The 22,859-nt window shown below is 36.7% G+C and overlaps 1 protein-coding gene across 1 annotated transcript in view; it reads right to left on the bottom strand.

Annotated features, from left to right (window-relative positions):
- Positions 1 to 22,859, bottom strand: part of EDNRA (endothelin receptor type A) — a 74,025-nt gene that overhangs the window by 11,600 nt on the left and 39,566 nt on the right. Inside the window, exons 3-4 of the mRNA XM_053582305.1 lie at positions 14,899 to 15,026; positions 1,593 to 1,791 (exon numbers count right to left, since the gene is read on the bottom strand). Coding sequence (XP_053438280.1) covers positions 1,593 to 1,791; positions 14,899 to 15,026 — 327 coding nt within the window. The remainder of the gene's footprint in view (positions 1 to 1,592; positions 1,792 to 14,898; positions 15,027 to 22,859) is intronic.

Genomic DNA, 22,859 nt, shown 5'->3' with positions numbered 1-22,859 from the left:
AAGTTGAGGAGCAAACAATGGAAAAAAGAGGAGAATAAATATAGGGAAAAAGAACAGACTTTACACTTGGTATGAACTCTAAAAAATTACCAGATCAATGCATACCCTCTTTTACAATGCCGTAGGCCACCAGGCCCGAAGGGTATCCTCGCTTTACTTGAATACTTCTGTAAAAGAGGCTCAATCTTTTATGAAATAACTCATTTCTTTTCTTTTCTTTCTTTCTTTCTTTTTTTTTTTTTTGAGACGGAGTCTCACTCTGTTGCCCTGGGTAGAGTGCTGTGGTGTCATAGCTCACAGCAACCTCAAACTCTTGGGCTCAAGTCATCCTCTTGCCTCAGTCTCCCAAGTAGCTGGGACCACAGGCACCCGCCACAATGCCCTGCTAATTTTTCTGTTTTTAGAATAGACAGGGTCTTGCTCTTGATCAGGCTGGTCTTGAACTCCTGAGCTCAAACAATCCACCTTCCTTGGCCTCCCAGAGTGTGAGCTACCGAGCCCAGCCTCACCCATTTCATTCTGTCCAGTTCCAATGATTATTAGTAAAATCTTTCTTATATTGACTGTTTTCCTCTGACATTTCAGTCTGGAATATTTAGATTGCTTGTTCATACTGTCCAAATTCTGATAATCTCCTACTATCTGCTTTGTTTTTTACTATGGAGATTGGCTTGAGAAAAATGTCAGTTGATAAAACAGAAGACCTCAATTTTAAGGTTGCCAGTTTGGCAGTTTTTATGAGCACTTTTGCTTTTAAAAGAACAATTTCCAAACAGGATAACTGGCCCACCATAAAACCACTAATTTTGTGAGTTTTCTAAGTTAGGAAAACATACCTTGAGATGTCTATAAACAATTACATGTGGAATCTGAACTGCGTGAAACATACATCAAAGCACTAAATTATGCTGATTTAAGAGAAATAGTTATCCTTTTGGTTTTCTCCCTTGGTCCATAGGTAACTAGTTTTGCCAAGGAAGCCTGCATTTGAAACAGGTTTCCCAAAACAGTTACGTGATTAAATGTAGTGAAAAAACAACTGAATTTGTTAAACCAAAACATTCTTTCAAAAAGTTCTGTAATTTTATCTTACTTGCATAATAGACATAGAATCTATACTAACATAATCACATGTAAGTACTATTCTCTGCTTTGAATTACTAAATCCGTCTTTAAAAAATGTGAGTGAGTAATGTGCATTTCTCTGAGTGACATAAAATAAACACCGGCATATCCATCATATGGGAATTGTTTTGCTGGTATTCGTTATTACAAAAACAAATAGCTACTATAAACATACACATGTAGTCCCTCTTTCTTAGTAAATTTGCTTCATAATTCTCAGTTGTTTGGTGCAGAGCAATTGGGTCTAGATGTCTAGAGTTCTGCTATAATGCAAGAGTGAAAAGCAAAATAGTTGTCCCATTTAAGAAGCCAGACGCTGGTTTAACATCCACTTTCCATGCACCTGAAGAATATTTGAACGAGTGATGCACGCTTGGCATTGGGAAGGTATCAACAAGTCTTAAGATGATGGTGTACAGCTGAAGACCTCCTTCCCTCCCAATTAATTCCTTTTAAACTATTCGTACCTTCATGAATTCTGATGTGGCATTGAGCATACAGGTTTTGTGCTGTTCCCCCCTGTATTCAAAAGGCACCATGACAAAGCCGATTGCCTCAGGGATGGCCAGGATGAAGGACAGGATCCAGATGGAGACAATTTCAATGGCAGTGACCAAGGGGATCCCAATGCCCTGAACACGACTCCAGGAGGCAACTGCTCTGTACCTGAAAAAAATAAAGGGTGGGGGATAATGGTACCAAGTTGTTGCAAATTTCAAATTTATCTCAATTAAACACAAATTATAAATGCTAGGATGCTCCTTCTCTTGGCCAAGTATTAGCTTTTAAAGCATTTTCTGGGAATTGTGGCATGAGAAACCAAGTGGGGAAATGACAAATTCCACATTATTCTTAGTGAAGCATCACAGGAATGGAGAAGCATGAATCCTATGTATTCAACTTTGATATGAGGACAATTAATGACAACTGATGACATGGTGGGGCATGGGGGAAGGGGAGAGCAGAGAGAGAGAGAGAAGGAGGGAAAGGGTGAGGAAAAGGAAAAGAAAAAAGAAAGAAAAGAAAACAGTGACTAATTCTGACATAAATTGGATTTAATTTTGACCAAAGTACATTATTTGAACATTAATTTTAAATTCAACTTGTTAATATGTTGTTTAGGATATCGCATCCTCATTTATAAATGAAATATATCATTTGTAATTTCCCTTTATAATAATATATTTTTTCTAATTTTAATATAAGGTATATTCAGATGAAGTAGAAGGATTTTGAAGTATTCTTTTTCTATTGTCTGTAAGATTTGGCATGATCTTTTTTTTGAAATTATCTTCTATTTTTATTTATAAATATTAGATGTCTATTTTTTGAGACTTTGGAAGAAAAAAAGAAGTTAACTGATGACTCTATACTGAACCTCGGAGTCAAAGCATTCTATGCTAGACATACTTTTATCTGACAATGTGAATGTTACTTTTTTTGCATTATTATTATTTCGTTGCAGCAATTGTCTGATTTCTTTTTTGAATGTATTTATCTTTGTTCGTTCTTTACGAGTTTTTTGTTTCTAGTCCTTATCTTAAACATGGTTATTGTTATTAAATTTTAAGCCTTTTTAGTTTTGTGAAGGCGAAAAGTGGAAACCAAATAAAAAAAAGAATTCCACCCATTTTGAGATCAGTCACCTGGCAGGCCTGAGTCTGAGGCCTTTATCTGGGTTCCAGTGACATCTCAAGAGAATTTAGAATGTGGCAGCAGCAGACTGTTGTGTCTATGTGTTTTAAGCTCGGGGAAAAACTGCATGATGGGAGAGGTAGTGAAAGCAGCTGGTACTTTTTATAATGATATCCCGTTCCTTTTTTATATCTTAAAAAAGAAAACTTGAAATATTATTTATGAAGTGAGCCTAGACACTCTGTGAATAGTGACCATGGATATTCCACTGTTTCCACCTTGCCTCTACCCTCAAAATATGATCACGGGGAATTTGTGCCAGGTGACTGTTTTGGTAAATAAATGATATTCCTGGTAAACGGCTCCCATTATGGTCCTGTGCTGGAGGAGATAAAACTTAAAGATACTTTAGTTCCTAATCTTTAAGGTTTATAGTCTAGGAAAAGGTCATATAGCATATAGGGTATACCTGCACAATTAACCAAAAAATTATCTGGCAGTAAGAAATTACACTTACCTTATCTTTTACTTTATTTTTATGATAATAATCACATTTATTTATTTATTTATTTATTTGTTGTTCTTTGTTTGTTTTTGAGACAAAGTTTCACTCTGTCCCCCTGGGTAGAGTATCGTGGTGTCATACCTGACAGCAACCTCAAACTCCTGGGCTCAGGCAATCTTCCTGACTCAGCCTCCGTAGCAGCTGGGACTACAATACGTGGCTAGTGTTTCTATTTTTAGTAGAGACAGGATCTCGCTGTAGCTGAGGCTGGCCTCCAACTCCTGAGCTTAGGGGATCCACCCTTCTCAGCCTCCCAGAGTGCTAGGGTTACTGGTGTGAGCTACCACTCCCAGCTAGTCATTATATTTAAATGTTAAGTATAAAGAAGGTTTGGTTTAGAAACTCTATGCTCTTTGATCTGATGTGATGGTCTGATGCTAACTGCTTTTAGATTTACTATTAAGAAGAGACTTGTGGTGTGGTATGGTATTTTTGTGCCCTCATTCTTGAAATTTTTGTTGCTGTTGTAATGGAAAAGAAACATTTTCTTTTTATAGTTTTTTAGATAGTGCCAGAATAAGGCTGTAAAACATACTAAAGCATTGGAGACAGGTGCATATGGGTTTGCAGGACATACAATTTAATGCAGTGATAAATCAATAAAGCCAAAGGAACGTACAAGCTACCCATATTGACCGAGTGAGCCCCATCCCTACTGTCTCAGAATATCACTCAGTACATCTGTGGGAATCCAACCCCTAAGAATTACGTTGCCTCATTCTTCCCCAGAATTGCCTGTAGATTAGAAACTACGATTTGGGTATTTTATGATGATGCCACATGGCATATATATAGCCTCATTTGCTGGAGAACTGTTTTGCAAAAGATTTTTAGGGTAACTAAGATTGGTGTACAATAAAAGTCTCTAAAAAAAGGAAAAGGTCCAGATTAGTTCAGAATGGGAGAAAATACAGCTATGCAAACAGACCAACAAAAATCCTTTTACGATATAGCCAAGATTGCATTTTAAAATTTATGGCCATTTCCAGTGGGATAAAGACTGCTGTTTATTTTTCTTTTCATTTCTGTTTACTTTTCTTTGTGGCCTTATTAGACTGGCAGCCTGATGTCCTAGTAGAAGCTAAAAGGCGTGGAGGGAGGATGTCTTCATCCCAAGGCTGTCAACTGAGTTACATCTATTTCTCCTCGCTTTTCCTCAGGTCAGTTACCAGGAAAGTGATTTAAATGAAACACCCCTATTGCACCAGAGAGTAAGAAAGCCAGATTTCTTAGCCAGGATTTCGGGTGAAATGTGGATTAAGCAAGAAAATGTGGTCCGCATGTTCTTACGGTGAATATGTTCACAGACCAGCTTCATTGCACAATGTGCCACAAGTTCCCAGAATATCATACGCATATAATCCAATGTAAATTCAACATTTTTATACAGATAAGTAGACGTAATTTTTAGTGTCTAGTTTAGCAAATGATTCATAATCAGTCTGCTCTTTCATTAACTCACATCACTGAGAATGAGAATAGTTTCCGTTGGTAATCACACTACTCTTGATAACATCTCCATGAGATACGAAGAAAACAATTACAAAAGGAATGAAAAACCATCATTTTTTATGATGGAGGTGGGAAAGGTATGGAAAATATGAAATACTGGATGTTTTAAAACCAATTTCTACATGGAGTATAAGGACCCCACATATTCATACACAAATATGCTCTTCTTACTAGGTGTTGTTATAAACACTTGGCATAGAAAATCTGCAAGTGTAGATAGATTCAATCATCAACACTCATGTTCCAGAAATAACCCCTCGCCTTTGAACTGCTTTCTTCACTTGGCTTCCACCACATTCCCCTGGTTTTCTTCTGACTTACTTCCTTGGCTGGACCCTGCCCTCTCCTTTAGTTCTTAGCATAAGATTTCTCTTACGGCTTAGTCCTTGGCCTTCTCTCCCATCTGCCTTTTCTCTCTTGGTGATCTCATTCCACCTCATGGCTTTAGTATCATTTAATTATATGCTGATAATTTCTAAATTTATGACTTTAGCCTGGAACCTCACCTCTAACTGTAGACTCATATAGTCACCTGCCTACTTGAGAGCCCCACTAGAACATCAACAGACATTCAACTATACCCACAGCAGACTCCTGGTCTTTTTTGCCTCTAATTCTGTCCTTTCTCCTGTCTGCATCATCTCAGGCCCCAAATCTTGGGAGATTCCTCTTTTATTATACATCTGATCTTTTATCAACTCTTGGAATGTCTTCCTTCAAGATATATTCAAATGCAACCATTTTCACCATCTTACCTGTTACCATATTGTATTGATTACTGCAATAGCTTCCTCAGTGGTCTCCCTGTGTGTACCTTGCCTTGCCACAACCTGCCTTGAACACAGCAACTGGAGTGAGCCTGTTAAGTCAGGTCATGTCCTCCCTCTGCTTATCGCCCCCCTCAAGGATTTCCCACCCCCATGGAGGTGCCCACATGTATCCCTAGAGCTGCTTCCTCACATCCTGTACGTCTTTATTGTATCTTTTCATAGAAGCATTCCGTAGAGACACAATTTAAAATTGCCAACTCCCCCTCCAGAATTGTTTCGCTCACCCCAGTTAATTTTTCTCCATAGCACTTAGTAAGTGTGACCAACCAAATGTTTCATTTATTTATTTTGCTTATTGTCTATGTACACCCCTCCTTTAGAAGCTCCTTTAGGGCAGGCAATTTGTACGTTGGTCACAATACCTAGAACAGCAGGTGCTGAATAAATATCTGGTGATGAAGAGTCTTTTCCTTGTTTCCATGCATGTTATTGGGCATTTGTCTTATCAATTGGCCCAAATCAATAGCACACTACATTTTGAACATTTTCCTACTCTTCAATCTAGCTTTAAATTAGGAAACAGATAAAAAGCTAATACTTTTAGAAACCCAGCATCAATAATTCAAAAACAAGGAGGGACCTTTGGGCTGATCTTTTCTCCCCCTCGTGTTCCCTGGTCTCCACAGGGAGTCTGGACTGGAGATCTGAACTGCAACTCCCAGGGGTGTCTTTCTCATGACATCACCATGTACCCTGTCACATGATACACCAAAATAAAAGTATAAATTATATGTTTATGTTTTACATAAATATATTTTACTTACATAAAGATGTTTACCACTGTGTGTGTCTATAAATAGATTTTACATGTTTTCAAGTTCAGAGGCATTTAATGCACATTTATCGAAACTTTAGGGTATGGTCTGGGACAGTCATTAAGTTTTAAAAATTTTGTTATTGAAAGAACTTTCTTTGCATTATTATTATTATTGCTTAATATTTTGATGTAGCAATTGTCTGAATGTAGCAATTGTCTGAATTCCTTTTCTGAATGTATTTATGTTCATTCGTTCTTTACGAAGTTTTTGTTTCTAGTCCTTATTTTAAACATTGTTGTTGTTGTTAAAATTTAAGCCTTTTTAATTTTGTGAAGGCAAAAAAATGGAAACCTAATCAACACACGTATATGTAAAAATAAAAAAAAGAAGAAAAAAATAAAGAAATCCCTTCAAAAGAACTTTAAAACATAATAAAATAAAATAAATCCAAAAGATACCACTTGAACAAAATCTATGTTTTTCTTATTCTTTGCCCATTTTTATTCTCATAGGCGTTATCTGAATATATTCTATAATCATATCACTTACAATTTTAGTTTTAGCTTTATTCACATTAAAAAATACGGAGGGAGGGGGATGGGGCCTTGGTGTGTGTCACACTTTATGGGGGCAAGACATGATTGCAAGAGGGACTTTACCTAACAATTGCAATCAGTGTAACCTGGCTTATTGTACCCTCAATGAATCCCCAACAATAAAATTAAAAAAAAAAAGTATTTACTCTGGCAACATTAAAGTAATTACTTGAAGCAGGAAAAAAATACTGTCTCATGTTTCTACATGGGAATGGCACTAACCAATTTAATAGCTACACAGTATAACAAGATTTTTTTTTTATTAAATCATAGCTGTGTACATTAATGCAGTCATGGGGTACAATGTCCTGGTTTTATATATAATTTAAATACTTTCATCACACTAGTTAACATAGCCTTCCTGACATTTTCTTGGTTATTGTGTTAAGACATTTATAGTCTACATTTAGTAAGTTTCACATGTACCCTTGTAAGATACACCCATAGGTGTGGTCCCACCAATTACCTTCCCTCTGCCCATCCTCCCCTTTCCCCTTTCTCCATATTCTTGGGCTATAATTGGGTTATAGCTTTCATATGAAAGCTATAAATTAGTTTCATAGTAAGTCTGAGTACATTGGATACTTTTTCTTCCATTCTTGAGATACTTTGCTAAGAAGAATATGTTCCAGCTCCATCCATGTAAACATGAAAGAGGTAAAGTCTCCATCCTTCTTTAAGACTGCTGTATTCCATGGTGTACATATGCCACAATTTATCGATCCATTAGTGGGTTGATGGGCACTTGGGCTTTTTCCATGACTTAGCAATTATGAATTGGGCTGCAATAAACATTCTGGTACAAATATCTTTGTTATAGCCTGATTTTTAACTAAAATCTTCTGCACAGCCAAGAACACAGTAAAACAAGCTTTTGGTATAACTTACTTAAACCTTTCTTTTATGTTCACATCATTTCCAGTGTTTCACAGTTGTGAATAACACGCCTATAAATACGTTTGTAGTCCTACATTTTTTCTCTTTCTGGTTTTCCTGGATAAACTATCTTTGGTGGGAAAACAAGATCAAGGGAATAAAAAGGTACTCAACTACCTTAAAAAAGAGTTTCTAGCAAGTGCCTGTCCACGAATGCTTGCCTGCATTAGAATTTATTATTTTTTCTTCAGATTTTCCACTTCTATAAGGTAGAGTGGCACTTCTATCTTTACCTCTGCATATTGTTAATTAGCAGCAAACTTGACCTTTTGTACTGGTTGCTTATCATTTATACCTCTTATGCCACAAATCAATTGCCTTACTGAGGTTTGAGGGCAAAATGTCAGCAGGACGAATTTTAAAGAGAAACCAGGAGTGGTGGATTAAGAGAGCTGCAAATGTTTTAACATTCTCTAACTGGGCTGGCCCGTGACTGTTTTGATCAGTTGATTACAGGGAGAAAGATGCTTTGCCAGTTCCAGGCCTGGCCTCTGAAAGGAATGGCAGTTTCCACACTGGAGCCTGGGGCCCCTGGAGCAAAAATGTTGGGAGGCCCTGAGACTGCAAGGAGAGAGAGAAGGGCCCTGCTGAGCTCAGACTTCCAGCTGTCCCTGTCAAGGTGCCAAACATGTGAGTCTGGGACCTATGAGAAAAGCTCAGTGCCAGCTGAAATTCACCAACAACCCGAGTTAACATGACAAGGAGCAGAATTGCCCAAATTCCTGACCCACAACATGACGAGATATGATAAAATGGTTGTTGTTTTAAACTGCTAAGTTGTAGGGTAGTTTTCAAAGAGAAATGGTTAGTCACCTGATTTTGATGATGAAATAAGATAAAATGCATGGTAACTGTGTGTTATAGGGAACAGACTCAAAAATGAGATCCTGAGTTCCCCTAGCCAGTGTGTAGCTTTGTCCAGATCCCAGCTCCTCTCCTCTGGCTCAGCTGCTTCTCCCGTCTCCACTATTGTTATGAAGCAGAAGAGAATCATGACACCAGAAGAATAAGGGGAAACCAAGGCTAATCTAATAAAAATGAGGTTTTTTAGAAAATCACCTCACTGTTTCTTGAATTAGGATCAACTTTTGAGAGTATCAGAGACCCTGCTGAGCAATCATTTAAAATGATGGATTGAAGAACTGACATCAACTTTTGAATTTAAGGCACTTAAAACAAAGCTGTCTTATTAACAAATCTTTGCAAGTTTTCCAAGTATCTAACTATGTATCAGCCTCAAATAGTTGTTCAAAGAGTTTTATCTTTCTACAGCCTTCTTCACCAGGCAACTTTTAAAAATATTTAGAATATTACAGGGGTACAAATGTTTTGGTTCCATGAGTCAGTTTGTACAGTCTGAGTCAAATTTTAAGTGTTCCCCTCACCCAGATAAGTATGCATTGCGCCATTAGGTGTGAATTAACCCACCCCCTCCTCCCTCTTCCCACCTGCTTGATTTCCATTGAGTTTTACTTCCACATGTGTTTGTAAGTGTTGATAGGTTACTTCCAATTTAGTATTGAGTACATCTGGTGTTTGTTTTTCTGTTCTTGCAATACTTCACTTAGAATAATGCTCTCCCATTCTATCCAGGTTTTACAAAAGATACTAGATCACCATTTTATTTTTTATTGTTTACGGCTGAGTAGTACTCCGTGGCATACATATACCACATTTTATTAATCCCCTCATGTACTGGTGAGCACTTGGGTTGTTTGCACATCTTTGCAATTATAAATTGTGCTGCTATAAACATTGGAGTGCAAGTGTCTTTTTTATAAAATATCTTTTTTTTTCTTTTGGGTAATTACCTCATAGTGGGATTGTGGGATCACATAGTTGGTCTACTTTGAGTTCTTTGAGGTGTCTCCATACGACTTTCCACAGAGGTTGTGTTAGTTTGCAGTTCCACCAACAGTGTAGAAATGTTCCCTTTTCTCCACATCCATGACAGCATCTGTTGTTTCAGGGCTTTTCATAAAATCCATTGTCACTGGTGTTAGGTGATATCTCACTGTGGTTTTGATTTGCATTTCCCTGATGATCAGAGATGCTGACCATGTGTTTGTTGGGCATTAGTATATCTTTATTTGAAAAGTTTCTGTCATGTCTTTGCCCACATTTTAATGGGATTTTTTTGCTGATTTGCATGAGTTCTGTGTAGAAGATGCTGGTTATCAGCCTTTTATCACATGTATAGCATGCATATATTTCCTCCCATTCTGTATGTTGTCTGTTTGCTCTATTGATCATGTCCTTGGCTGCGCAGAAGCTTTTTAATTTGATTGGGCCCCATTTGCTTATTTTTATTGTTTCTATGATTGCTTTTGGGGTCTTCTTCATAAATTCTTTGCCTAGGCCAATATCTGTAAGAGTTTTTCCATTCCTTTCATTTAGAATTTTTCACAGTTTCATGCTTTAGGTTTAAGACTGTTATCCATTGCGAATTTTGCGAGTGGTAAGGGAGTAGATCCTTTTTCAGTCTTCAATATGTGGTTATCCAATTTTCCCAGCACCATTTCTTGAATAGGGAATATTTTCCCCAGTATATGTTTTTGTCTGCTGTGTCAAAGATCTGGTGCAAATATGAGGATTGTTTCGTATCTGGGTTCTCTGTTCTGATCAATAAGTCTATGTCTCATGCCAGTACCATGCTGTTTTGGTTACTATAGCTTTGTAGTAGAGCATGAAGTCTGGTAATGTGATGCCTCCCAATTTGTTTTCATTGCATAAGGTTGCATTGGCTATCTGGGAGCTTTTTCTGCTTCCTATGAAGTATAGAACTATTTTTTTGAAGATGTGCAGAAAATAATGTTGGTATTATAAGGAAGATTGCATTGAATCTGTAAATGACTTTGCGAAGAACAGACATTTTAACTGTGTTAATTCTGCCGATCCATGAGCATGATATGTTTTTTTATTTGTTTATATTCTCAGCATTTCCTTCCTCAGTGTTTTGTGGTTCTCCCTATAGGGGTCTTTTGCCTCTTTAATTAAATATTTTCCTAAGTTTTATTTTCTTTGTTGCTATAGTGAATGGTATTGTGTCTTTGATTTGATTCTCAGTTTGACTATTACAATGTTATGGAATAGTTTCTGCAGTATAGATACCAGTTCTTAGAGTTTTTGTAAAATTCAGGTGTGAAACTGTCCGGTCTGGGACTTTTTGTTTTAGAGGATATTTATTGCTGCTTCAATTTTAGTAGTTGATACTGGTTTATTTAGCTGGACTACAGGCACAATCTACTTGTTCCTGATTGAACCTAGAGAGGTTGTGTGTTTCCTAGAATTTGTCTATATCCTCTAGGTTTTCAAGTTTATGAGAGCATGGAGATTTTTATAGAATTTAGAGATAATGTTTTATATTTCTGTGATATCAGCTGTGATTTCTCCTTTTTCATTTCTGATTGAGATTATTAGAGTCCTTTCTTTCCTTTTTCTGGTAAGCACCCTGTCAATTTCAGAATCTTTTCAAAGAGACAATTTTTTGTCTCCTCTGTGTAATTCTTTTGTTATCAATTTAATTTAGCTCTGCTCCAATATTGTTATTTCTTTTCTTCTGCTGGGTTTAGGATTGGTTTGCTCTACTTTTTCCAGTTCCTTGAGATGATTCATTATATTGTTGATTTGTGAACTTTCTGTCTTTTGGATGTGGGCACTTAAGTCCATGAATTTTCCTCTCAGGACCACTTTTCCTATATCCCACAGATTTTGTTATCTCTTGGTCTAAAACTCAGGCCAAATCTTAATGAAATAGATTTTTGACATTCTTTCCCTTTCCTTCCTTCTTTAATTAGGAATCACATTTCATTTGATACGCAACTGATTGTTGTGATGGAACATTCCCTCCCTCCCTCCTTCCCTTCTTCCTTCCTTTCTTTTTTTTATATTGTCTTGCTCTGTTGCCCAGGCCAGAGTGTCAGTGACATCTTATAGGCATACCTTCTTCTTTAAACATGAGATGGGGAGAGGAGGTAGTATGGGTGAGGTAACCCTACACCAGAAATAGGAATTAATGACCTATCTTGCTCCACCTTTCCCCCATGCCCCATGTGCTGGTAGAATTTACACTGGGAATGATTAAAGCTCAGCAATGGTCCTCTGAGATTCCTCCAAGGAAGGAAAGGGGGCAGAACAAAAGTATTAGGAGGACTGTGGTGGGAGTGACAAATATTTTGCCTAGCTTATTACTTTGTTTTTTAATCTTATGACTATTTGACCTGAATGTTTTAACTGTTATCTCTTTTTTGATTTTATTCAGAATTTGTCATTTTTGATTTTATTCAGAATTTCTACCATTTTTTTTTTTTCAGTTTATAAGGTTTTATTTTTCTGGAGGTCAAAAAGACATTATTTTCTTCTACTGCTTTATGGTTTGAGTTTTTATATGCTTGAGTATAATGGTTAAAAATGCAAAATGCCTACATTTTATTACTGGCTCCAACACTTAGCAGGCACATGGACTTGATTAACCCCTTTCATCCTCACCTTCCTTATTTGTAGAATGGGGCTAATTATAGTACCTATCACAGTTAAACTAATTTCTATAAATTCTTTAACAGGGCCTGGTACTTACTAATACTCAAGAAATTATAATCATTATAATACAATTATTAATATATAGCATGAGATAAGATAACATGAGATAACATGCCTCTTCTACCAAATGGCTAAATAGCAATATTTATTGATGAATCTCTCCTTTCCCCATTATATTCAAGATGATTTTATCCTATATTACATTCTTCCATACTCCAACGCCTAAGTTTTCTCATTGCTTTGTCAGTGTGTTCACTGATTTAGGCCACATTGCTTTAAATACTTTTAACAGCTTTATAACATTTAAAAATATACTATAGGAAAAATATGTGTGTAGATACATTGTTCTTTTTTTAAAAGTCATGATTATTTTCTCATTTCTTTTCTTTACATAGATTTTAAAGTTCTATTATGATTAAAATTTTTATTTTTCCCCATAATTAAAATTTTAATCTATTATTTAAGCTATTTTAATGAGTACACATGGTTATGCTTTTAAATATAGGAAAAATTGATAAATATACAACAAATTTTATTTGTATTAACAATGTAATAGACACAATTTAAAGCCTTTAATTTTTAAGATAGTGTAACTCTGTGGATGAAAGAAGCAATGCTATTGGGATGATGGGGGTGGGAACATCAGAGGGAGGACTCGTTTGTGAATCAAATCCAGATCATAATTGCTTACTCAGCTTTTTAGAGAAATAGCCCAAGGTATCATACTCTACTATTTAGTTGAGTGGAAATTATATAGTAGTCAGTCACCTATGGTATATGTTTTTATGCAACAGTATATAGCATTTGGTATGATGCAGAAGTAATCCATATGGACTCACATTTTCCTAAAAATCACTAAGGAGTCAATTTGATTTCTTACAAATCACTACTAATCACAAGTCATTTGATTTCCTACAAATCACTACTAATAGATGATCAAAGTATTTCTAATCTCTGTGTTTACCATTGAGTGGGAACATTTTTTGTCAAAGTACTACTGTGTTCTAAACTACTGATGGGATTCTTTTGTGTTTTAATTTCCATAATAAATTTATTTTAATAACAATACCAAACTATTTATTTTGTGTTTTGTAGTTTTTATAGCCATAAATTTATAATAAGGACACCATTATAATTTTCAGCTACTAATTGAATGAACATTTTTATGTTTTAGCAATAACAATTCTGGTCTCAGGAATTAATTATAAATGAAAAAGAACAGAATAACTGTAAACATTTGAATGTTCTTTAAGAAACAACGATGATGAGACCCAGGTTCTCTGATAAAGTGATTGTCAGGGTATAAGTTATGGAAACCTCTTCTAAATTGTATGTTTATCAACTAAACAGGACATCATATACAAATTGTGTAAGATTTTTAAAAAAAGTTTTATTTGTTTTTTAGAGACAGGGTCTCCCTCGTCACCCAGGCTAGAGTGCAGTGGCACAATCACACCTGACTACGGCCTCAAACTTCTGGACTCCAGCAATCATCTTGTCTCAGCCTCTTGAGTAGCTGGACTACAGGCACGTATCACCATGCATGGCTAATTTTTAGATTATGCTGTAGAGATGAGGTCTCACTGTGTGCTCAGGCTTATTTTGAGCTCCTGGGCTCAAATGATCCTCCTGCCTTGGCCTTCCAAAGTGCTGGGATTACAGGTGTGAGCTACTGCATCTAGCCAGATTATAGTAAATATGAAAAAACACCAAACACAACTTTATAACCAAAGAATGTGTTATAAAATTCCTAATTTCATTCTTTATAATTCCTGCTGTGAAAATTAGAAGGTGAAAAAATACCATCTACTAGTTCACAGAATTCAGAAGCTTCGTTAGAAAAGTCTGGACAGCCTTGTGTGAGGATTCTGGAAAGTCTCAGAGATACCTGATGTACTTTTCAGAATTGGACAAAGGGAACTTTGGTCGTTGCCCTCTTTTTTAAATTACAAGACATTTCAGGCATTCAAAAAAGGAAGAAGGAGCTAACAATATTAGATACTTACCATTCAGCTAAAATAATCAATGCAAATGTAAGTGAACAGTATCTTCACTTTTCTCATGATAAATTTATCAGCTGAAATACAGGATTTGCATATTGTAGAGTCTCCTTTTCACAAATTTTATACCATACAATATGATCATTTTTTTCTTTGGTACCGTAAGGGTGCCACGTGAATATTTTTGGCAAAATGCTTGGGGTACATATTGCCTGAGCCAAAGGCGGCTAATAATCAGCAAATGTGTAAGGCAATTCTAAGCAGTAAAGGCAGATCGTTCACATTTTAATTCATTTGAAACCAATTAACAACTGTCTGGGGTACAACTCTCTGCCCTCTCCTGTTTTTGAAAAAATACTTTTCTAACTCCAACCCAAGAGCAAAGAGAAAGAATTATGTTACCTGTCGACACTAAGAGCGCAGAGATTGAGGACGGTGATCCCCACTGAGGACTTCTGCAAAAAGGGGAACAGCTTGCAGAGAAAAACGCCAAAGTCATTATGATCAAAAGGCCAGCGCCCAGCCAGTAGCTGAAAAAAGGAGACATGGTGGTAAGAAACAGCAGAGCTGGCATGTAATACACAGGCACTTACATTTCTGCTCATGCATCCCAACTTCCAAATTTTATTCCTCGTGCTTTTCAGTTAGTGTGTTAGCAAGAATATTACTATTGTTATTTTTTCTTTAATATTTTCAAGCCCCAGCAATTTTTGGTCTGAAAATATATGAAAATGATTATAAGCCATTAATATATTATTACTGTGTAATACAGGGTAGACATAAATTATGTACAATTTACAACTATTCTAAATTGCATGCAAACTGTATGTCCACCTATATATAATAGTATATATTATATATAGTATGTATGTCATGTAGCATATTGCTATAATAAAGTAATATATTATTACCATATTATACTTTATTATAATATAATCTGATATATTTAATCCATAATATATTCAATATTAAATGTTTTATGTATTAAATATGTAGTATTAATGCACAAAATATATGTAATACAGGGTAGACATAAAGTTTGTGTGCAATTTAAAATAGTTGTAACTTTAAACCGCATACGAAGTTGCATACTTGTAACTTTAAATTGCATATGAACTTTAAGTCCACCTGGATTTACATTTTGTATTATTGTATTATGTGTTCTGTTGTTGTAATTTAATAACAGAAGAGATGAACTTTTGATCTTATGTAAAGCAGTCATGCTGGCTCCTATTTAAAGAGTAGCAAAAGTTAGGGCTTTTGGGTGACAGTTCAACCCAGAAGCAGGCAGTGGTCTCTTAATAATCCTTACTAACCCCTGAGTAAAGCAAGTCATTTCAGCTAGTAGCATTGGAAGATTATATTATCTCCTGACAGGGAGCCAAAACAATGAATGAGAGGTTATGGGGAATGATGGAAAAATGGTATAGTGTATGATGTACAGCTGGTTAACATCTAAATTCACTTGCGTTTACTTTTTTTCCTGTGGTTAAGGGTCTGCCTCTCGTTCAGTAGATGTGACATCAGTGGTTTTCTCTATTTAGTCTCAAACTTCCCCTTATCATATGGAACAATTTGGTTACAGTGATCTGTTAGTAGCATATGCAAAAAAATCTGCTCTTCCATGTTGTCAATTTAAGATCTTGGTTCCAAGGCAAAGGTGGAACCCTCTAGTGGCTGTGCTAAGTAGAGCAGGTCCTACTCTATTGTAGCTATTAATAGCTAACCAATAGTATGCTGGGAATCGCTGATAATTGTCTAATTAGGTATGCTACTAGGAGCATGGCTTCCATAATACATAGTCCCACTACCAGAAATGGAGAGGAAGTTCCTGCTGAACATGCAGCATGATTCCTTTTTAAGAGTAAAAATGGTATTGGTTTCTTTAATGATTTTTGCTTAGTGACTCAGAATTTAAACTTACTCTACTCAACAGGAAATAGTTTCGTTTTACCTTAACAAACTTGCCTTTCTGCCTTTTTTTTTTGTTTTTGTTTTGTAGTTTTTGGCTGGGGCTGGGTTTGAACCCACCACCTCCGGCATATGGGGCCAGCGTCCTACTCTGTTGAGCCACAGGTGCCACCCCTTTCTGCCTGTTTTTGCTAAGTACTTTTTGCCATAGTAACTCTAAGTTGATCTGTGACTCTAGCTATTGCTAAATGATTATGTGAGGTTTACTTTCAGGGTCAGTGTGGTCTCTGACATGAAAGGGGTTTCCAATGGAAAGAGGTTGGGAAACCAGTACCCCATAGATTACAAAATCAGAGTGTATGCATTTTGAGAATTTAGTAACAGGAGGAAAGCTATCATTCTGTGATTTGGCTAAGATCTTATATGACTTAATTTCAGACATTTTCCCTTTTTAGTTTTAACACTTACTTCCCTTTATTTTGAATAGTTTTCTAAAAGAATTTTTTCCTTCAGCCAGTCCTGCCTCTGGGCTTTTCTTCGTCTCTTCATAACCATTCTTGGTCAGTGTCTTCTCAAAAGGTCCATATAAACTTTGGTCTAAAGATGACCACAGAACTTGTCACACAAACACTGCCATAAACTCTGTTTTCATGAAGCTAACAAATTAATTTTATCATTGATGACTGCTGGTAATCAGTGCTTGGTGCAAGTGAAAACATAAAACACTATTTCTGAGATGAATCATCCCTATAAAGACAAGAAAACCTGGAAACTATTATACTTTTTATAGAATAAGAATTTATTGTTCTGGCCCAGAATTGTAATTCTCCACTAAAGACCACAGATATGTAACTAAAATATGTAAGAACTGTTATAGGTTATACTTTGGAATAGTTGAACTATTTATTCATTCCTGGAGACTTAAGAGTATCCTGAAATCCACATGTATGGATTGTCTAATTCACACATCCAAAAATGAGATAAATTAAGAACAGTTTTCTTGCTTAATAAGGGGGACTTTGAATCCTGTCAAGATGTAAAGTGACAAGAGCTAAGAAAATGACCCAGAAAACCCACAACTAGAATCTTTCAGAGTCTTCCAGTCTCAACTGAATTTTTTTCTTTTACACGCTTCCTTAAATTTTTAACTAGGATTAGGTTAGCATTAAGTGTAAAGGAAGGACACAAAGGAAAGACATCATGGTAGCAGTGGGAAGCAAAAAGATCACAGAATTGTCTGTTTTCAAGACAAACAGGTGTGGTAGTGGTGTTATTTTCCTTTTCCTAGGAGTGAGCATTGATTCTTCTGGGGAATTATAGACAAAGAAGAGAAAAAACATCACTGGAAGAAATGTTTAGATATAATCAGACTTCCCTAATTTGCATCTGCTTTATTTTGAAAGAATATATGACTGGGAACTGTTCTAGTTACTATTAGTCCCCTGCCTGTAGGCAACTTTCCCCCTCTCTTTCCCTGTCTGCACCTCTGGTTAAATGTGGCTTCCTGAGTGAGGACCTCATTAACCACCTACCCTCAAGCAGGACCTGCTTGTTAATCTCTTTCAAAGAACCAGTGTTGGAGCACTCTTACATTCAAAGTCTCTTTTCAGGGGCTCAGTTTCAGCAACAACACATATGCGCAAGAAGGCCATGGAGGCAAAACCTGTGGGGCTCACCTGTTTTTCTCCTACTTACAGGAAGTATTTTGGAACTTCTGAAAGACCACTAGGAATGTATCTCTTTTGTTATTTATTAGTAATTAAAATTTAAAAATATACATGAAATATGTAAAATGGTAGAAATTAATTTGAATAAAAGTTTATATAATGAAAAGTAAGTCTGTCTTCTAATCAGGCCCCTAACTTGTTCAAAGGGCACCCACTGTCACTTGCTAAGTTTTTTTTTTTTCCAGAAAACTTTCTATGTACATAAAAGCTTATGACTTTTAGTGGGAACATGTGGAAATTATACCTTGTGGCAATCTATTATATATTTTTTTTCTTTTAGAGAAATTTTCTGGAAAGCAATTCTTTTTTTTTTTTTTGATCTAAGGTACTGGATGGAAAGCAATTCTATTGCCTATGTAAAAGGTTATGATTTTTTAAAAGCATGTTGATGTACAATTTACACTAGGAGAGGAATAAATAAATGACTGTTTAGTATAATAATTAGACCATGGCAAAAGAACTAATCAATTTCACTAATGTTAACAAGAAACTATAAAGTCAATGAAAAAAAGCCAAGCTAGTCTGACAAAGTAAGTCACATTGGTTCAAAGGGTTAATCTGGCACCATGGAAGCAATCATAGCTTATTTATTTATTTTTGCTACAAATGAGTCTGTGTTATGTAATCCCTTTATTTATAACTTATTATGCAGCATCTAGCACATAGAGGGTGTTGAATGAATCTATGACTCCAACTCATTAAATTAGGGCAATATTTTCATCTTTTGAAATGAGATAGCACTAATTTTGCTTAGAAAACATATTCACCTTGTACTTTATTTTCTACTTAAAAGTTGTTTATAAGTGTTCTGAAGTAGTTTTTATGTTGAAGGAAACAATGCACGTGCCATCTAGCTGCTTGAGGAAATGGGAGAGTATGGTTCTGTCTAAGAGTCCAGGTTGAGGATTTTGGGAAGATGGATGACTAGTAGCAACCCTCTGCAGAGGCTCCTGACCAGAGGGAGTAAAACTGGACAGAATTGGACTCTATGAAGCCAAAGGTGGGGCGCTGAGCCAAGGAAGAAGTTTGCCAAGCTGTGACTCCAAGAAAGAGCATTCAAGAAAACAAATTACAGGTACAAAGCTTATTGGCTAGAGGATGGGAGCAGGGAACCATAGACCTCAGCAAGCAGGGAACAATAGACCTCTCATTTTACCTCACTGGAGAGAGCCGCTAAATACTGGGTCTCTTTCTCCAGGGAGGTCCCACTTATGAACCTAGACACCACACCTCTGGGCATAAAATCGAACAAATATTTCCCCCCACAATTTCAAACTCCCAGTCCACCCTTTCCCTCTCACATGGCGTTCTGAAGTTCTGCTCCCTGCAGAGCGTAGAATATTTGGTATTTTCCTAAGAGATCTGGGCATAGTGTGGACTGCTGAACATCAGGATGGAATCTGTGACTAGTGGGTAAGAAAGAGGGTGTGGGAAGAAAGGGACATTCTGTGGGGGGAGAAACAGTCCCCTGGTTATGACTTTGCCCAGACACTGGTGGTATTGACCCTCGGGCTGTGTCTGGCAGGAGGGTGTACAGAACCCCTGGCTTTGACTGTGCCTGCAAGTGGGAGAGTTGCCTGGCGTGGACTGAGTTTGGTGGATGGGGCTGGTCCTCAGCTCCAAGTGGGCCTGTGAGCAGAGGCTTGTGGGTGTGGAATAAGACCTGAGGGCAAGAGCGTGGTCCCCTGACTCCAACAGAGCTGGCAAATCTCCAGGAGTGGACTGAGACCTGTGGGTGGGGGCATGATCCCCTGTTTCCAACAGAGCTGGCCAGCAGAGGTTTGCTGGGTGTGGACTGAGACTGGGGGTTGGCAGAGAAGCGGACACCAGTTTGGACTGAGTCTGGAGGACGGGGATGAGGGCCCCTGGCTCCAATTGTGCTGTTGGAGATCCATGGATCCCTCTCTGTTTAGCAGAGTTTGTACTTCCTGAGACAATTTGATTGGAACTCATGTTTGGGGCTGTCCACATAGGAAAAACTCCGAGGTTGACCTTTGAAGTTCTGTAGCAGAAAAGAACTGAAGGGTGGAGGTGGGGCACCACAGCTGTCTGTATTTTGCCACAGCCAAGATTTAAAACTAATACTGTGGTTTCTTAGGATAGAGTATCAGTTGGCTGATTTAAAAACAGAGCCAGCTTGCGCTGTCTCACCAAATAGGTCCTCAGAGTCTCTGGCTAAAACTCTGAAAGGGGCCTGTGTAAGGCTGTAGGGCATAAGCCACAATTACAAAGCCTAATGCTTTGGTAAGTGGCTGATTTTCTCTACTGACTGGGAACCCCAATTCAATCTCACCCTATTAGTTCTAATAACCAAACTGTGGAAAATAAACATGGTGTGGAACCAATGGAAGAATGCTGGCAACATGAATAACTAGAGTAGATCAACCCCCCCCCCCGCCCCAGGGATGACAAAGAAGATATGACTGAAGATGCCATGCATAGACAAATGGCTGAAATGTCAGAAATAGAATTCAGAATATGGATGGCAAAATAAGATGAATAGAATGGAAGAAAAGTTAGAAATTGAAATATAAAGAGTAGTTCTACAGTTATCTCAAGAAATTAATGAATTCAAAACCAAAGTCACCAAAGATATGGATATAATGAGAAAAGAGATAGCAGAGCTCAAGGAAGTGAAAAAGTTAGTTAAGGAGCTCCAATATACAGTAGAATCCCTCAGTAATAGAGTTGATCAGGCAGAAGAAAGGATCTCTGAAATGAAGACAAAGCTTTGGAACATTCCCAAATGCTCAAAGAGGCAGACAAATGGAGAGCAAAAACTGATCATTTCCTGAGTTGTGAGATCACTCCAAAAGACCACTCATTTTTAGGAATTCCTGAAGGAGAAGAGAATTGTCTTAAAGATACAGATGCTCTACTCTAAGAGATTATGGAGGAAAATTTCCCAAGCATTGCAAGAGATACAGAAATTCAGATTTAGAATTCAGATTCAGAATTCAGAAATTCAGATTCAGAAATATAGACAGTTGCAGGACCCCAGAAGACACAATCCAAATAAAACATCTCCTAGACACATCGTGATTAACTTTGCCAAAGTTAAGATGAAGGAGAAAATTCTGAAAGCTGCCAGATGTAAGAAAAGCATTACTTACAAAGGGAGAAATAGCAGAATGACTGCAAATCTCTCAGCGGAAACATTTCAAGCCAGAAGAGGATGGTCATCGACCTTCAATGTCTTAAAACAAAACAACTTTCAGCCCAAGATCCTGTATCTAGCTAAACTGAGTTTCCTTTGTGATAGAGAAATTAAATATTTTAATGATGTACACATGTTGAAGAAATTTTCCATAACTAATCCAGCTCTCCAGGATATTCTCAGACCCTTCCTCCACAATGACCAGCACAAAGTAAATCCACTCAGAAGTTTATAGCATTGGAAGCCTTCATCAAGAAAACAGAAAGAGAGGAAGCCAACAACTTAATGGATCATCGTAAACAACTGGAAAAAGAAGAACATTCCAATCCCAAACCCAGCAGAAGAAAAGAAATAACCAAAAATTAGAGCAGAATTAAATGAAATTGAAAACAGAAGAATTATTCAGAAGATCAATGAAACAAAAAGTTGATTTTTTGAAAAGGTTAATAAAATTGATAAACCTTTGGCCAACCTGACCAGAACAGAAAAGTAAAATCTCTAATATCATCTATCAGAAACTATAAAGGAGAAATAACAACAGGCACCTCAGAAATTAAAAAAAACCCTCAATGATTACTATAAAAAAACCTCTATTCCCAGAAATATGAAAATCTGAAGGAAATGGACCAATACCTGGATGCCCTCCACCTTCCTAGACTCAACCAGAAAGAATTAGAAATTTTGAATAGACCTATATCAATCACTGAAATAGCATCAACAATACAAAATCTCCCAAAAAGGAAAAGTCTAGGACCAGATGGCTTCACATCTGAATTCTATCAAACCTTTAAAGAGGAACTAGTACCTATACATTATACAACTTTTTCCAAAGCATAGAGAAAGAAGGAATAATTCCCAACACATTCTATGAAGCAAATATCACCCGGATCCCCAAACCAGGAAAGGATCCAAGAAAGAAAGAAAATTATAGACCAATATCATTAATAAATATCAGTGCAAAAATATTCAGTAAAATCTTAGCAAACAGAATTCAACAACACATCAAAAAAATTATATACCATGATCAAGTTGGTTTTATTCCAGGGTTATAGGGTTGGTTCAACATACACAAATCTATAAATATAATACATTACATCAATACAATAAAAAACAAAGATCATATGATTCTCTCAATTGGTGCAGAAAAAGCTTTTGATAATATCCAGCATCCTTTCATGATCAGAACACTTAAGAAAATAGGAATAGAAGGAACATTTCTTAAACTGATAGAGGCCATCTACAGCAAACCCATAGCCAATATCATATTGAATGTAGTAAAATTCAAAACATTTCCACTCAGATCAAGAATGAGGCAAGGATGCCCATTGTCTCCTCTGCTATTCAACATAGTAATGGAAGCCTTAGCCATTGCAGTCAGGCAAGAGAAGATGATCAAGGGTATTCAAATAGGGTCAGAGGAGATCAAACTCTCACTCTTCACTGATGATATAATCCTATACCTGGAAAATCACAGAGACTCAACTACAAAACTCTTAGAAGTGATCAAGGAATATAGCAGTGTCTCAGGAGACAAAATTAATACTTAAAAATCAGTAAGTATTTTTATA

The sequence above is a fragment of the Nycticebus coucang genome, chromosome 1, assembly GCF_027406575.1.
Source record: "Nycticebus coucang isolate mNycCou1 chromosome 1, mNycCou1.pri, whole genome shotgun sequence".
Taxonomy (NCBI): Eukaryota; Metazoa; Chordata; class Mammalia; order Primates; family Lorisidae; genus Nycticebus; species Nycticebus coucang.
This window is presented reverse-complemented; position numbering and strand designations above follow the sequence as displayed.